Source organism: Rhodotorula graminis (assembly GCF_001329695.1).
Source record: "Rhodotorula graminis WP1 unplaced genomic scaffold RHOBAscaffold_10, whole genome shotgun sequence".
In the NCBI taxonomy this organism is placed as follows: domain Eukaryota; kingdom Fungi; phylum Basidiomycota; class Microbotryomycetes; order Sporidiobolales; family Sporidiobolaceae; genus Rhodotorula; species Rhodotorula graminis.
Window position 1 is genome coordinate 20,560 of NW_017264937.1, and position 13,877 is coordinate 34,436.

At 68.7% G+C, this 13,877-nt stretch overlaps 7 protein-coding genes across 7 annotated transcripts; 3 read left to right on the forward strand and 4 right to left on the reverse strand.

The window, feature by feature from the left end:
• Positions 1-2,310: 2,310 nt before the first annotated feature.
• RHOBADRAFT_38026 (uncharacterized protein) lies at positions 2,311-3,079 on the reverse strand (the record flags this gene model as incomplete). Its single annotated transcript, XM_018413484.1, has 3 exons — positions 2,311-2,468; positions 2,540-2,746; positions 2,911-3,079. Coding segments are annotated over 3 exons (534 nt in total), but the record flags the coding sequence as incomplete, so codon positions are not given.
• A 507-nt stretch (positions 3,080-3,586) lies between these two features.
• On the forward strand, positions 3,587-4,909 carry RHOBADRAFT_45431 (uncharacterized protein; the record flags this gene model as incomplete). Its single annotated transcript, XM_018414607.1, has 1 exon — positions 3,587-4,909. One exon carries the CDS (start codon positions 3,587-3,589, stop codon positions 4,907-4,909), a length of 1,323 nt encoding a protein of 440 aa, XP_018269517.1.
• A 527-nt stretch (positions 4,910-5,436) lies between these two features.
• On the forward strand, positions 5,437-6,227 carry RHOBADRAFT_8695 (uncharacterized protein; the record flags this gene model as incomplete). The annotated part of the gene is made up of 4 exons (XM_018419226.1): positions 5,437-5,680; positions 5,753-5,848; positions 5,963-6,086; positions 6,182-6,227. Coding segments are annotated over 4 exons (510 nt in total), but the record flags the coding sequence as incomplete, so codon positions are not given.
• A 146-nt stretch (positions 6,228-6,373) lies between these two features.
• On the reverse strand, positions 6,374-7,919 carry RHOBADRAFT_54692 (uncharacterized protein). Its single transcript, XM_018417451.1, has 7 exons — positions 7,733-7,919; positions 7,595-7,610; positions 7,281-7,531; positions 7,128-7,168; positions 6,866-7,034; positions 6,770-6,778; positions 6,374-6,689 (listed from the first exon to the last, which is right to left on the reverse strand). The coding sequence occupies exons 1-7, from the start codon at positions 7,832-7,834 to the stop codon at positions 6,441-6,443; spliced, it is 837 nt and encodes a 278-aa protein (XP_018269519.1). The 5' UTR covers positions 7,835-7,919; the 3' UTR covers positions 6,374-6,440.
• Positions 7,920-8,127: 208 nt separating this feature from the next.
• Positions 8,128-8,947, reverse strand: RHOBADRAFT_16968 (uncharacterized protein; the record flags this gene model as incomplete). Its single annotated transcript, XM_018412348.1, has 3 exons — positions 8,128-8,382; positions 8,462-8,487; positions 8,554-8,947. 3 exons carry the CDS (start codon positions 8,945-8,947, stop codon positions 8,128-8,130), a joined length of 675 nt encoding a protein of 224 aa, XP_018269520.1.
• Positions 8,948-9,684: 737 nt separating this feature from the next.
• RHOBADRAFT_54694 (uncharacterized protein) lies at positions 9,685-10,475 on the reverse strand (the record flags this gene model as incomplete). Its single annotated transcript, XM_018417452.1, has 2 exons — positions 9,685-10,353; positions 10,445-10,475. 2 exons carry the CDS (start codon positions 10,473-10,475, stop codon positions 9,737-9,739), a joined length of 648 nt encoding a protein of 215 aa, XP_018269521.1. The 3' UTR covers positions 9,685-9,736.
• A 1,123-nt stretch (positions 10,476-11,598) lies between these two features.
• On the forward strand, positions 11,599-13,733 carry RHOBADRAFT_45436 (uncharacterized protein; the record flags this gene model as incomplete). Its single annotated transcript, XM_018414608.1, has 12 exons — positions 11,599-11,643; positions 11,723-11,789; positions 11,872-11,975; positions 12,056-12,082; positions 12,142-12,225; positions 12,311-12,505; positions 12,618-12,729; positions 12,817-12,837; positions 12,901-12,932; positions 13,036-13,140; positions 13,266-13,347; positions 13,450-13,733. The coding sequence occupies 12 exons, from the start codon at positions 11,599-11,601 to the stop codon at positions 13,731-13,733; spliced, it is 1,158 nt and encodes a 385-aa protein (XP_018269522.1).
• Positions 13,734-13,877: the final 144 nt, after the last annotated feature.

Here is a 13,877-nt window from a genome sequence, read left to right on the forward strand (position 1 = left end):
TGCGCACTGCGAGGCGAGGTCGCCTTGGCGGGCACGATGACCGTGTCGAGCTCTTGAGAAGGTCGACGGCGATGCGTCGTTGTCGCGGCCGATGACGACGTGGCGCTCGGCGAGACGCTGCGACGGCCGTGTGCAGCAGATGAAGGCGGCCCGAGTCGGTCGACGGGAGGGATGGCGCGCCAGGAGGGAACGGACGTCGGGGTCGGGGTTGGGGGCGCCGAGGACGAGGGAGAGGTCGAGGCTGCGAGGAAAGCCGAGTCAGTTCACGGCCGACGAGGAGAGGAAGAAGAGAGGCGAAAGCGACGCACCTGCACTACTCTTGCTGATCGTCTCGAACGTGAAGCCCGGCGCGACCGGCACCTCCTTGCGCGCGCCGTTGCCCAACCGCCGCTCGCGCTCGTCGCGCTCGACAAGCTCCTTCTCGGCCTTGAGGCTCTTGCCGTACGCCGCGAGCTGGTCCTTGAGGCTGCGCTGGCTCGTCGCCCTGCTGCCGCTCGAGCCGTTCGAGCCGGCGCGAGACGATGACGCGCCGGCTTCGTGCGCGAGGGCGAGGAGCTCGCGCTCGACGCGTTGAACGCGCGAGCGCGCCTGCGCCTGCGTCTTGGGCTCGTCGTCCTCGGACACAGGTGCGGCGCCGGGTCGAGACAACGAGGGCGGGGCGCGCAGCTCGTACACGGGCGCGAGGTGCCGCCCTTGCGGCGGGCCCATGGGCACGGCCGTCATCGACGCCTCCTTGCCCTTGCCATGGCGGCCCGCCGCGTTGGTGCCGCTGGGCGAGCTCGGCGTTCCGACGCTCGTCGGCGCCGTGCTCGTCGACGGGGCGAAGCTGTAGCTCGAGCGCGCGGCGAGCGAACCGTCGGTCGACGCCGAGTTGCTGCGCGCGCGGTTCTGCGCCGCGGTCGCCTCGAGCGACATCGAGGGCGACGACGAGGAGGATGCGGCGGCAGGGTCGAGGAAGGTGCGGCGGACGTCGACAGAGGGCGGGACCCGCGAACGAGGTGGGCCCGAGCCCGAGCCGGGCGCACCGCCGTCGTCGTGTTCAGTCGAGGACGCCCACTCGCCGACGGCGGCGCCGCTGCCGCTCGACGATGGGCGGGACGACGCCGTGCTCGCCGTGCCGCCGCCGCCGCCGAGGGTCCCGCTCGGGCCGCTCTCCTCGCGCGAGCGGCGGAGCTGGACCTGCAGCTGATGGAAGTGCTGCTGCTGCTGCTGGCTGAGCTGCACCTGCTGGAGGAGCGGCGAGCGCGCACCGGTCGCCGGGCCCGGGTTCGAGGTGGCGCGAGCGCGACGGGGTGAGGTGGGCGAGGTCGGTGCGGGATTGGCGGCGGTGGACGGCGTGGCAGGAGGAGGTGACGGGACAGGCGGCGGCGTGCCCTCGTAGTCGTCGTGAAAGACGCTGCTGTCGGCGTCGAAGCTCGAGTGGCCGTCGCCGAACGAGCTCCTCGAGAGCTGGCTGCTCTGGCGGGGGCGGTAGAACTGGTGCGAGGCGGCGCGAGCGAGGGTGCCGACAGGTGAAGGAGGTTGCTGAGGTGGGACGAGGGGGAGCTGAGGTGCCCGCGTTTGGACCGGCGTCGGCGCGTCGTCCTCGTCGTCCTCGTCCTCGATGGGGTCCATGGCCCGCTCGGCCACGGCCGACGTCGGGCCCTGGTACGAGTCGCGCCGCAGCGGACGATGTACTTCGAGACTGCGACGATGCTCGGCGTACTCGGCGCCGTCGTCCTCCTCGCCCGAACGCTCGCCGTCCTCCTCGCTGAGGACGCTCGCGTCGCTCTGCCGCCTGCTCCCGCCGCCCGCGCCGCCGCGCCCGAACGCCTGCCGCAAGGCTGCGCGAGGATGTGCCGCCTTCTCCCACACGCTCGGGAGGCTCGGGCGCCGAGTCGTGCTGCCGGCGCCGGCGTCCTGGCGGGACCGCTGCCGCGACACGGGCCCGCCGAGCCCGGCCGCGCCGACACCGTTGATGGCGCCGAGCGAGATCTGGCTCGACGACGCCGGCGAGGCCGAGCCGAGGTGCGGGCTGTGGCCGGTGGTCGACGACGCGAGGCTCGCGAGCGAATGCAGGCTCGAGTTGGACGCGAGGCCGAGCGCGTGGAGGGGCGCCGTGTGCGACGCGTGGGCGAGCTTGCTCGCGAGGGCGTCGAACGAGCGCTGGGCGCTCACGCCGCCTTTGCTCGAGCGGCGCGTCATGCTCAGCGACGAGCGGACGCTCGGCGCGCGCCCGCCGCTCGAGCTGCCGCCGCCGCCGCCGCCGCTGCGCGAGCTCGCCTGGCTGCCGGCCTCGTCCGTGTCGTCCATCTGGGCGGCGCGCGTGTGCAGGAGGGCGGCGGCGTCGCGGTGGCCGTTGGCGGCAGCCATCTGGGCCGGCGTCAGGCCGTGCTTCTCGGGCACTCGCGGGTCGGCGCCGTACGACAGGAGGAGGACGAGCACCGACATGTGCCCGTTGGCCGCGGCAAAGTGGAGCGGCGTCGAACCTGCAGGAGGCGGAGAGTCAGTCGCTGAGCTGGACGGACAAGAATGGGGAGCGAGACGAGGGTGAACGGACCTTGCGAGCCGACCGAGACGCCGCTCGACTTGCTGCCCTCGCGCGTGTACCGCCTCGACAGTCTCGGGCTGTTGACGTCGGCGCCGGCCTCGATGAGCATGCGGACAATGGTCTCGTTGCCGGACGAGGCGGCGGCGTGAAGCGGGAGGACGCCATTGAGGACCGAGTTGACGGGTTGGCCGTGCGACAGGGCGTACTGGACGAGGCCTGCATACGAGGTGCGAGTCAGTGGTGGTGCCCGATGGTGTCGATGCTGCCTCGACGGCCGGCCGCACACAGCTGGGTCGGCCCCACCCCGCGCTCTCTCTGCGGGCCGTCGTCGCGACGACGTCCAAGGCCACTGATCGAAGAGAAGGACAGGCAGGACGCACCGAGGTTGCCGTTGGCGGCGGCCGAGTGCAGGCTCAGGTCCTTGTAGTCGGTCGTGATGCCGAGTCGGGCCTCGTCCCGCGAGCGGGCGGCGCCGAGCGAGAGGGCACGGTGCCGGTGCGGGTGCTTGGCGTGGTCGTGCGCCGAGCTGCCGTGCGAGTGGGACGACATGCAGGTGCGCCGTGGGAGCGGGGCGACCGAGTGGGGGTTGTCGAGCGAGGATCGGCGAGTCCGAGGCGACGAGAGGAGAGGGAGGAGGAGGGACAGTGGTGGGCCCGCGGCTGGACCGGGGGTGCTGGCTCTTGCGCGCTCGCCCGCAGAAGTGCGGTTGGAGGTCACAGACGACTGACTGGCGGAGCGACGAGCCTGTCGAGGTCGAGCGAGGCCGACCGTCACGGCGTCGTCGTTTCGAGCAGCCGAGTGTCGCCCGATCGACCTCGCGCTCGCTCTCTCTGGACTCTGCTGCGGTGCAGTACTGTGCTGTGCAGTGCCTGTGCACCCATGTTCACTCAAGCGGCTCAGGTTGAGCGAGGCGGAGGGCCCCGCGACGACCGCAGCAAGCTCGATCGCGTCGCCGGGCCGAGGGGAGGCGGAGCCGGCTCACGCGTTCACCTCTCTCGAGCGCTCGCCTGCGACGCTCAAGCACCTCACCAAGTCCCGCACGCCACTCGCCGCAACATGTCCTCACGCCGAGCCGGCCCACCCGCTCCCCCATCGTCGTCCGCCTCGGCACCACCTCCTCCTCCTCCTCCTCTCCCCGACCCGACTCGCCAACCGCTCCCTACCGAGATCCTCCTGCTCGTCGTCGACTGGTGCGCCGAGCTCGACGATGACCGCGACCGCGTCATCTTCGGCAACTTGAACCACCGGCTGCGCAACAGCACCCTCGCCGCCCTCGCGCGCACGCACAAGTCGCTCCAGCATGCCGCCGAGCGCGCCCTGTACTCGACCGCCGTCGTCTCGCCCGACTGGGGCCGCGCCGAGCATGTGCCGCCACGCAGCCAGCTGTACTCGCTCGTGCACTGCCCGAGGCTGCGGCCCCTCGTGCGCGAGGTCGTCGTCAAGTTGCAGTCCCGTGCGACCACGACCGAGGCGGCCCAGCTCCTCGCCGTCCTGCCCAACGTCGAGGCCATCTTCTTGTCGACGTCGGCCGCCCTGTACGTCGAGCCGCTTGAGCTCCTCCTGTCGCAACCCTCGGTCCGCATCCGGCGGTGGTCGGTCCAGTCGTGGCGCACCGTCATGGCCTGTACCGCGCGGTACCCGGACGCCCTGTCGGCGCTCAAGCGGCTCGACGTCAGGGAACTGTCGACGGATGACGTCGTGGACCCGGGAGTCTGCGCGAGGCTCGAGACGCTGACCGTCTCGGCGAGGGCGAGTCCCGAGGCGGTCGCAGCGTTCACAGCCCCGTTTCGCGACACGCTTCGTCGCCTCGACCTGCCCATGTGGAGGGAGATCGAGCCGTACGACCTGTCGCCGCTCGTCAAGCTCGAGTACCTGAGCCTCAACCCGGCGCCCTACCTCGAGACGGCCGACCTCGAGACGTCGACGGCCGCAATCGTCGCAACGCTGCGGTCGGCCGCCTCGCTCCCGTCGCTGTCGACGTTCGAGATCATCGGCACCCTCCTGTGGAAGCACCCCCGCGACCCGTCGTGGTCCTCGGCGCGCCCCGCCAAGCCGTACCAGGTCCCGCACTGCGCCAACCTCATCGTCGACGCCATCCCGCCTCAGATCGTCCACCTCACGCTCGACACGTCGGCCCTGTACCCCGAGCACGTCGCCGCGTTCTTCGTCGGCCCGCGCCGTCCGCCGGTGCTGCGCTCGCTCCGCATCGGCCACAACGTCGGGCGCGGCCTGAGCGCCATCCTGCGCAACCGCGAGGGCTGGTACGGCGCGCTTGCCGAGACGCTCGACAAGGCGGGCGTCGACGTGACGACGGTCAACATCGCGCCCGTCGACGACGAGGACGACGAGGACGAGGACGACGACGACGACGTCGAGTGAGGAGCTGCGCGGGCCCGCTCGCCGATGGCGCCGTTCGCTGCCGCCAGACGATGACAAGCGTGCGAGCGGCAAGGAGCCGCTCGCGCGGTTGCCGGACGGAGCGAGGACGAGGCAGCTGGGAGGAGGACGGAGGATGCGCTCGCGCGGTGGCCAACTGAGGGAGCAGTAGCGAATCTATGCCATCGAACGAGTTTCTCTTGAGGCAATGTCCGTGTTGAACAGCATCCTGAGAGGAGTTTGCTTCCAAGAATCGCTCATCAGCTCGAGAGAGATTCTCGAGAAATGGGGCGACGACGAGGCCTTGCAGGCTTGCGCCGGGCTCCCAGCCGCTCTCGAGAGACTATTCGGAGCTGCTGGCACTGTCAAGCGATGCCCTTGAGGGAGAGCGCCACCGTGGTCAGCCGACGTCGCTCGAGGCGACGAGGAGGAGGAGAGGGGCAGCAGCTCTCCTCTCGCTCTCCCCCTCAACGCCGCCAGAGCACCGTACACCAAGCATGTCTGCTCCTCGCACTCTCCTCCGCACCGCCACCCTCGCCGCGCGCACAGCCCGCCCCGTCCTCGCCTCGTCGTCGCGCCTCGCCCCCACCCTCGTCCCCCGCCCGACCACCTCCGCCTCGCTCTCTGCGGTCCGCCTCCTGAGCGTGTCGGCCCCGAGGCAGGACCGCTACAGCCCCGTTGCCAACGACAAGCGCTGGGCCAACGCCGACAAGGTGACGTACGACGAGCTCAAGCCCTTGACCGACAGCCCGTCCGACAAGGTCCTCCTCATCGGTGCGCCCCCCTCTCCCTGTGTACCCAGGCGTCCACTCGGACCGCGAGCTGACCTGTGGCCCCCTCGCGCAGACGTCCGCGAGCCGGCCGAGGTCGCGCTCGGCAACATTCCCTCGTCGGTCAACCTCCCGCTCTCGTCGTTCGAGAAGAGCCTCGCCATGGACGAGGGTGCGTCCCCTCTCGTCGTCATTCGCCCACATGCCGAGATTTGTCCTGTGCCAGCTCTGCATGTGCTAGCCTACGACGGGTAGGATCACTGACTCGCCGTCCTCCCTCTCGCAGGCGACTTTACGCGCGTGCACGGCTTCCACAAGCCGACCAAGAAGCAGCCGATGATCTTCTACTGCAAGGCGGGCGTGCGCGCTCAGACGGCCGTCGACCTCGCCCGCAGCCAGGGCTACAAGCTGTGCGTCCACCTCTCTCTCGTTCCCCGCGGTCGCTCTACCGGCGCTCCCGCTCTCGCAAAGGCAACGTCCTGACCTTCAAGCACTGCGGTCACAGTGCGCGCAACTACGAGGGCTCGTACAACGACTGGGTGCAGCGCGAGGGCGCCAACCAGGACGACTGAGCGCCACCGGCCGTTCAAGGACGGGCCTCTCTCCCTCTCGTGCAGCCCCTCTCGCAACGATCTGCAATGTAGCAGTGCCGACCACGTCGTCATCGAGAGTAGCCGAGAGCTGCGCGAGAGAGAACGAAAGCGGCACAAATTCGAGTTTCAAGCTCCCGGTCGACTTCCCAACCCTCGCTCGGTTTCCTCCGCTTAGAGCTCGTCCCTCTTGCGCCCCTCGGCGGCCTCCTCCTCCCAGACCCACTTGACCTTGTCCCTGCACTTGTCCGCCCACCCGTCCTGCGCCTTCATCTTGGCGATCATGTCGCCCTGGACCGCCTTGCCCGCGCCGGGGCGCGCCTCGCAGCGGCGCACCCAGGCGTCCGTGAGCGGGAAGCCCGCCTCGGCGAGCGAGACGATGCCGAGCGAGTACGGGTGCGCGCGGACCCAGGTGAACGAGGCCTGCGGGCGAGAGGGACGTGCCGCTCGAGAGGGTCAGTCGAGGGACGGGGAGGAGAGGGAGAGAACAAGGAGCGACGCACGACGTCGGCCTGCAGACGAGTCAACCGAGTCAATGTCAATCAGCGTCTCTGCGAGACGCCGAGAGTTGACAAAGAGAGAGAGAGAGTCGGACGCACGTAGCTGAACTTGCCCTTGCCCGGCCCGACGAGGTAGTCCCTCCCACCCTCCTCGCTCAGGCGCTGCTCGTACACGCCGAGGAGACGCTTCGACTCGTTGATGTACCTGCGGGCGGCGTAGACGTCCTTGACCGGCGCGGCGTTGAGAAAGTGGCCGGCTTGGCCGAACCTGCGACGAGAAAGGTTCGAGGGGTTCGAGGACGGGTACAAGGTCAGATCTCGACCTCGCCTCGTCGAGGAAACAGGGAGCGAGACGACGCACATCGGACCCGTACCGCCGTGCTGGAAAAAGACCCAGGACCACTGCGGGAAAGAAGGCGAAGCGGTCAGTCGTCGAGGCTCGCCGAAGGACACGCCGCCGCTCAGGTCGACACGCGACGACGTCGCCGATACGCGAGAGGACGGCCCGACGCACCATCTCGGCTTCGACGGCGTCGTCCTCGAAGTGGAGCTTGTAGTCGACGTCGTACGCCTTGCTGAGGTAAAGCAGGATCGAGCCCGTCTCAAACACGCGCGTGTCGTTCCTCGAGCGGTCGATGATGGAGGGGATGCGCGAGTTAGGGTTGACGCCGTGCGTGAACCAGTCGGCCTTCTGCTCGTCCTTCATGATGTTGACCGGGTGCTCAGTCCACGAGAGGGCGGGCGTGCCGAGGTTGGCGAGCTCTGCGAGGGCGAGGAGTCAGACTGTTTGCGGCCGGCGTAGCTCGAGAGACTTCGTGAGCTCACCCTCGAGGGCGACATTGATCTGCGAGCCACGTCGAGGCGAAGCGAGAGGCGGACGGGAAGGGGAGGAGGGGGAGGAGGGAAGAGTCAGCGCGCTCGCCTCGCCCCGCGCCCAGGTCCGGTAGAGGGACAGTGGGGACGCACCTTGAGGCCGTTCGGGGTCGGCCAGGTGTACAAGTCGATGCCCGACTCGCTGGCGGGCGGGCCAGTCGCGAAGTTGCGGGACTTGGGGTTCGAGGCGGCCATGACGACGGCGGGGGCGAACGAGGTGGTGGTGCTGAGGGTAGTAGCGGCGAGAGCGAACAAGGGCAGGCGAGTGCGTGCAGCGAGGAGCATGCCCTGGCGGCTGAAGTGAGCGAGAGGGGAGGAGGACGGATGTGGGGCACAGCACGTTTCACAGAATGCGCCCCTCGCTCTCTTCCTCTCGTGTGCACCAGGAGGGACAAAGACTGCAACAGAGACTTGATTACATAGAGAGGGGCGCCGTCCCGAGAGAGGGAGGAACGACGCCAACACTGCGCCTCCTCCTCGCGTACGGCTCAACCGAGGCGGAACCCGAGCACGATGCCCGCGACGAACGTCGCCCGCTGCTGCACGTTTGCGCCGACAAAGTCGATGAAGCCGTACCACACCTGGGCGAGGCGGTTGCCGCCCTGGGCTGCCGGCGGGCCCGTGCGCGTCGTGACGAGCTTCTCGTACGACGACGTGAGCGCGTTCCAGTTGATGTTGATGAACGACCGCGACGACAGGTACTGGAGGCCGATAAAGACAAAGCCGAGCGTGAACGCGGCAGCCTGCGGGGACGAGAACCAGGGTCAACGAGGAGGTTCGCAAGGAGCCTCTTGAGAAGGCAAGAAGAGGGAGGGGACGCACACGCAGGCCCTTCTTGACAAACACGCCTGCAAAGAGAGGATATCGGTCAGTGCCGGGCTGACGAACGAAAGAAGGAGAGCTCGTCGACGCACCGACGCAGATGCCGCTGATCGTGCCAAACCCGAGGTCGCGCAGGTTGAGGATGCTCTCGGCCTCCTGCGTCGTCGCCGCCGCGCCGTTGCCGACGGCTGCGGCCGCGTCGGCGAGCGCGTTGGCCGACGGGTCGGCGTACGACCGGTCGCCGGCGCACTCGAGCGGCTTGTTGGCCGACAGGGTCGACAGGGCGAGGCCGCCGAGCGGGAGCGACAGGGCGACGGCGAGACGGTACGAGCGCAGGAACGACGCCGAGTTCTGCGTCGTCGTGCGCGTCGCGGTCGAGCACAGGGAGCGCGCGAACGAGGGCGGCCGGGCGGCGCACGGGGCGCGCGAGGCGGCGGCGTGCCGGGCGAGCTGGGCGAGGGGCGTCGGCCACCGTTGTGCGAACATGGCGGAGATCTAAGCGGCGAGAGCTTGAGGTCTGCGCAGGCGAGGGAGCTCGAGTTCAGTAACCGGCGGAACGTGGACCTGCGGCGGTCGTGCCGGCGGTGCTTCCCCTCGCCGCTGTGGCACGACAGCTCCTCGTCGAGCCGGCAGTACCCCCAAGCGCCGCGTGCAGCGACAGCTCCCGCACCTCGACGACCGCCCGCCGTGCCTCGGCTCCTCCTCATCGGGGGCGAGCGAGCCCGTCACTCCGCAAGCCCGTCTCCCGTACGCCGGCCTGCCGCCGAACCGCGCCAGATAGCCCTGTTCGACGCTGCAGAGCTGCACGCAGCCCGGCCGCCGGGGTGGATCGAGAGAGGAGGTGGTGCAACTCACGACGAGGTGATGACGCGGGTGAAGAGCGGCGAGAGGTCGAGGTTCGGGGCTGCTGGGCGGGTCGGTGGCTCGAGGCGGGGCACGAAGCTGTAGAGGTACCGGCTGGGTGAATGGCAGCGAGGTAGAGAGGGAGCGAGAGCGAGAGGCCGAGGGCCGCCGCCTCGTGCTCCTCCTCGCGCGGCGATCCTGCCCCACCGCGCTAGCCGATGAAGCCGCGCAGGCGGTGCAGCCGCCAGCCTGCTCGCCGAGCTTTCGTCTGCCGCTGCAGTACAATGCAGGGCGGAAAGAACGGCCGCTGGTCGCGAGAGCTCGCCGCACACTCTCGAAACGCTCTGCTCGGAACGGCGACCGTGCGGCGTAATGCAGCCCGCTCGAACTGCGTTGCACGCCCTCTGTCGGCCGGTACAGCTACCCTGCCAGTCAGCTGCCGCCCCCTCGCCGACGCTCGAGCCGCCGCCGCCGCTCGCCCACGTCGCTCGAGCTGCTCGAGGCCGTGTCGCTGCCGCTCGACGCAGCCTGCAGTCGGCGCACCTCGCGCACCTCGTCATCGACAGGCCGACCGTCGCGACGACGCCTCGAGAGAGCGCCCGCTGCGCGGCGGGCGACCGGGCGTGATGGCGGCGTGTCCTGCTCCTCGTCCTCGCTCGTCGCCATACCCGACGAAGACGACAGCAACGACGAGCCCTCGCGGCTCGTCGAGCCGTCCTCGCTCGGCGCGTCCACCTCGCCCTCCCCTCCCGCCGCCGTCGCAGCCCTCGCGCGCGCCGCCCTGACCCACTCCTTCTCCCACGCGCGCTCGTCCCGCCGGCGGCGCCTCATCGCGCGCTCGTACACCTTTTCGCCGCGCCTGACGTTGATGCAGCACATGGTGCACCCGGCAACAAAGACGAGGACGACGATCGAGACGAACAGGATGGCGGCGAGGCGCAGGTACCAGGGGAGGGGGGCGTCGGCGGCGGAGGAGGGCGTCGAGGTCGGTACGGTGGCCGTGCTGGACGTCGCGAGGCGGATGACGAGGCTGGACGAAAGGAAGGAGGCTGCAGGTGGTGCGGCGAGGGGAATGGAGGCGGTGCTGGTCGGCCAGGTAGGGTCTGCGCGCTCGACAGCAAGTCAGGATCTTGCGGCGACGGGCGAGAGGAGGGAAAGGGGGCGCACCCATGCCGAGCACATTGCGCCCTCGCTCACACGCACGACGTGAACAGAAACGGAGAGAGGGAGAAAGACCGAGGCGAAGCGAGGCGCGAGCAGGACGGACCGGACGGTCCGCGGACGCAGCGTGGAGCCCGCGCGGCGCAGCAGCGTCTCGCCTTTTCGGCGTGCGGTTGCGAAGAGCTGAGCAGGGTAAAGGAGGATGCGACGACGAGTGTCCAACACCTGTGAAGCTCGCCCTCGTGACGTTTCGAGGGGGCGAAGCAAATGAGTGCTCGTGGGCCGCCCTTGTCAGGACGGCACTGGCTGCTCTGCGCTCGTGCCTGCGGGCCGTCGCACACGGTCGCCGCGCAGCCTCTCGTGAGAGGCGCGGGCCCAGAAGTGCGAGAGCCCGAGGCTGAGCGCGGGTGGAAAGGTGGAGAGGGGAGGGGGGGGGGAGGGGCTGGGTGTTGGCCGAGCTGACGGGCGAGCTGGCGGGTCGGGCAGGCGCCTTGGGGCAAAGCGATGTTCTGATCGACCTCGTCGGACTCGCGGCTGCGCCGGACGGTGGTCGTTGCCGTGCGCTGAGGGAAAAAGGTGCGGGGACGAGTCTGAATCGAGGGCGGCAGCTGCTGGAGCGCGACGAGCGTGTGTCTGGCGGCAGAGCTGCTGTGAGAGTGCGCGAGCTGTCGCATGCTCGACCAGGGTGGGCGGGAGCAGAGGCGAGTGATGGTGATGAGGTCGAGAGGCGGAGGTGGGCGAGAGGACCAAGTCGACCCGTGCACGTCGCCCGCGCCTCGCTCCTGCAGCGCGTACACCGCGATGCAGCAAGCGCATGGCCTGGTCGAGCGGGAAGTGGCAGACCAGCAACACTGGCGCGAGAGGTGGTCGACGCTCTCCTCCTCGCCCGCACGCTGCTCCCGCTCCGCTCTGCTCGGCTGTGGGACGAGGGCTGAACGGTGCGGACGAGTCACACACACTCCCCGCTTGCTGCGGATCGGGTCCGTCGCAGACTCCGCGGACGGTGGCTCGGTTCGCTCGGTCGCCGCGCGAGCGTCCGTCCCTCGCTCCCTCTCTCCTCCCCGCTGCTCCTCCCTCTCGCTCTTTGTCCTCCTGCTTGACCAGCTCCTGCATCCGCTCAACTCGAAGCGGCCATGGTCACCGTGCCAGATCGGTCAGTCGTCTCGGTCAGCCGCGTCGTGCGTCCCTCGTACTCTCTTCCCCCTCCTCGCGCTCCTGCGCCGGCCTCCGCACAGCTGGCTCACACGTTCGCGACAGTACCAGGACGCCTGCGCAAAGCTCGGCGACGACTGGTTCGAGTACGAGAACCTTCACCTCAACTGGGGTGCGTCCGCCGTCCTCGCCGCTCTCCGTGCCCCTTGTCCTGCAACGTCCTCGAGCTCACCGTTACCTTGGACGGCGCGCAGGCATCCAGGACCACTACGAGGTGACGCGCAAGGTCGGCAGGGGCAAGTACAGCGAGGTGTTCGAGGGCATCGACATCCGCACGAACGACCTCGTCGTCATCAAGGTGCGCCCTTCTCTCCGCGCCCTCGCTCGAGTCGCGGCCCAACGAATGACCTCGGGCTACATGTGCATGATCGCGCGCAGGTCCTCAAGCCGATCAAGAAGAAGAAGGTGAGCCCCGGCACGTCTTCGCCACCTCGAGCCGCCCCTCACCCTTCGCTCTCGCGCAGGTCAAGCGCGAGCTCAAGATGCTTCAGAACCTGCGAGGTGGCGTCAACATCATCGAGCTTCTCGACGTCGTGCGCGACCCGCAGGTGCGCCCTCTCGCCCGAGCCTGCCCGCCGACGACGTCCCCGCTCACACCCCTTCCCCCCTCCTCCCCGCTCGCCACACACGCAGAGCAAGACGCCGGCGCTCGTCTTCGAGCACGTCGACAACCTCGACTCGAAGCTCCTGTACCCGCAGTTCACCGACGGTGACGTGCGCTTCTACGTGTTTGAGCTTCTCAAGGCGCTCGACTTCTGCCACTCGCACGGCATCATTCACCGCGACGTCAAGCCGCTCAACATCCTCATCGACCACAACCAGCGCAAGGTGAGCCCTCGCCAGCCTCCTTGTGTGCGCTCAGGCCGTCGCGTCGACGGCCGGGCGTCCTCGGCAAAAAGGACGCGCGACTCATGCCTGACGCTCCCTGTCGCGCCCACAGCTGCGCCTCATCGACTGGGGCCTCGCCGAGTTTTACCACCCGGGTGTCGAGCTCAACGTGCGCGTCGCGTCGAGGTACTACAAGGCGCCCGAGCTGCTCGTCGACTTTACCTGTGCGTCGTCCCGCTCCCTCTCTTTTTCCTTTCGGGCCTCGGTCAAGTCGGCCTCTGACTGACTCTTCTCTACGCCTTGCGCTACAGACTACGACTACTCGCTCGACAGTGCGTCTGCGCCCATCGGTCTCTCGTTCGAGTCCGCCTTTAATGACTTTGCGCCCTTCTAAGTCTGGTCCCTCGGCGCGACGTTCGGCTCGATGGTGAGCAGCGATCCTTCTCTCTCGGCGAGCAGAGCCTGTCTCCTACATGCTCCCTTTCGTCTTGATCACGTAGCCGCGACTCACACTCTCACGTCGCCCGCAGATCTTCCGTCGCGACCCGCTCTTCCACGGCATGTCGAACGACGACCAGCTCGTCAAGATCGCCAAGGTTCTCGGCACCGACGACCTGTGGAAGTACCTCGACAAGGTCCGTCGCTCCCTCTACGATCACTCTTGAGCCTGCCACGTCCGACTCGACCGCTAGTCGAGCGGACGAGGCTAGGAGCCCTACAGGTCGCTGCGAGTACTGACGAGTGCTCGCGCCATATGCAGTACAACATCGACATCGACGCCGAGCTCGAGGCCGCCGTTGGGGCCCACTCGCGCAAGCCCTGGGGCCGGTTCGTCACAAGCGGTTCGTCCCTTCTTCTCCCTCTCTCTCTCTCCCTTTCCTCGCTTTCCTGCATGTCAAATTCACTCTCGCAGCGGTCTGACCCTCTCGGTGCGTGTCTCACAGACAACTCGAAGTACATGTCGAGCGATGCTCTCGACCTGCTCGACCGCATGCTCCTGTACGACCACGCGCAGCGCGGCACGGCCAAGGAGCTCATGCAGCACCCCTACTTTGCCGGCGTGCGCGCCGCCGAAGACGTCCGTCGTCGCGAGGGGGATCAGGGCGTGGCGGGGCAGGGAGGAGGGGGAACGTCAAACGGGGAGGGAGGAGCGGCGGGAGGAGGCGGGCAGACGGCCGTCTACTTTGCGGGCGAGGACGGCGAGGTTCAGGTGCAGCGTCTCTCGTGAGTGCGTCGTCGCAGGGTGCAGCTTGTCTGTAGGGCCATCGCAGTGCAGGACTCGGTTTACGCGTCTCCCTCGTCGCGCAAGAAGGCCGACGAGAGCAAGGTCGGCTGGCTCTGCGACGATCCGCTCTTTTCTGGCGGTCAGTTG

Excerpts from the sequence above, each read along its gene's own strand:
- RHOBADRAFT_54692 (XM_018417451.1), bottom strand. The coding sequence starts at position 7,834 with ATGGCCGCCTCGAACCCCAAGTCCCGCAACTTCGCGACTGGCCCGCCC. Across the intron at positions 7,169-7,280 it reads ACGCCGTCGAAGCCGAGATG|TGGTCCTGGGTCTTTTTCCA; the intron begins GTGCGTCGGGCC and ends TCTTTCCCGCAG. Across the intron at positions 7,035-7,127 it reads CACGGCGGTACGGGTCCGAT|GTTCGGCCAAGCCGGCCACT; the intron begins GTGCGTCGTCTC and ends TTCTCGTCGCAG.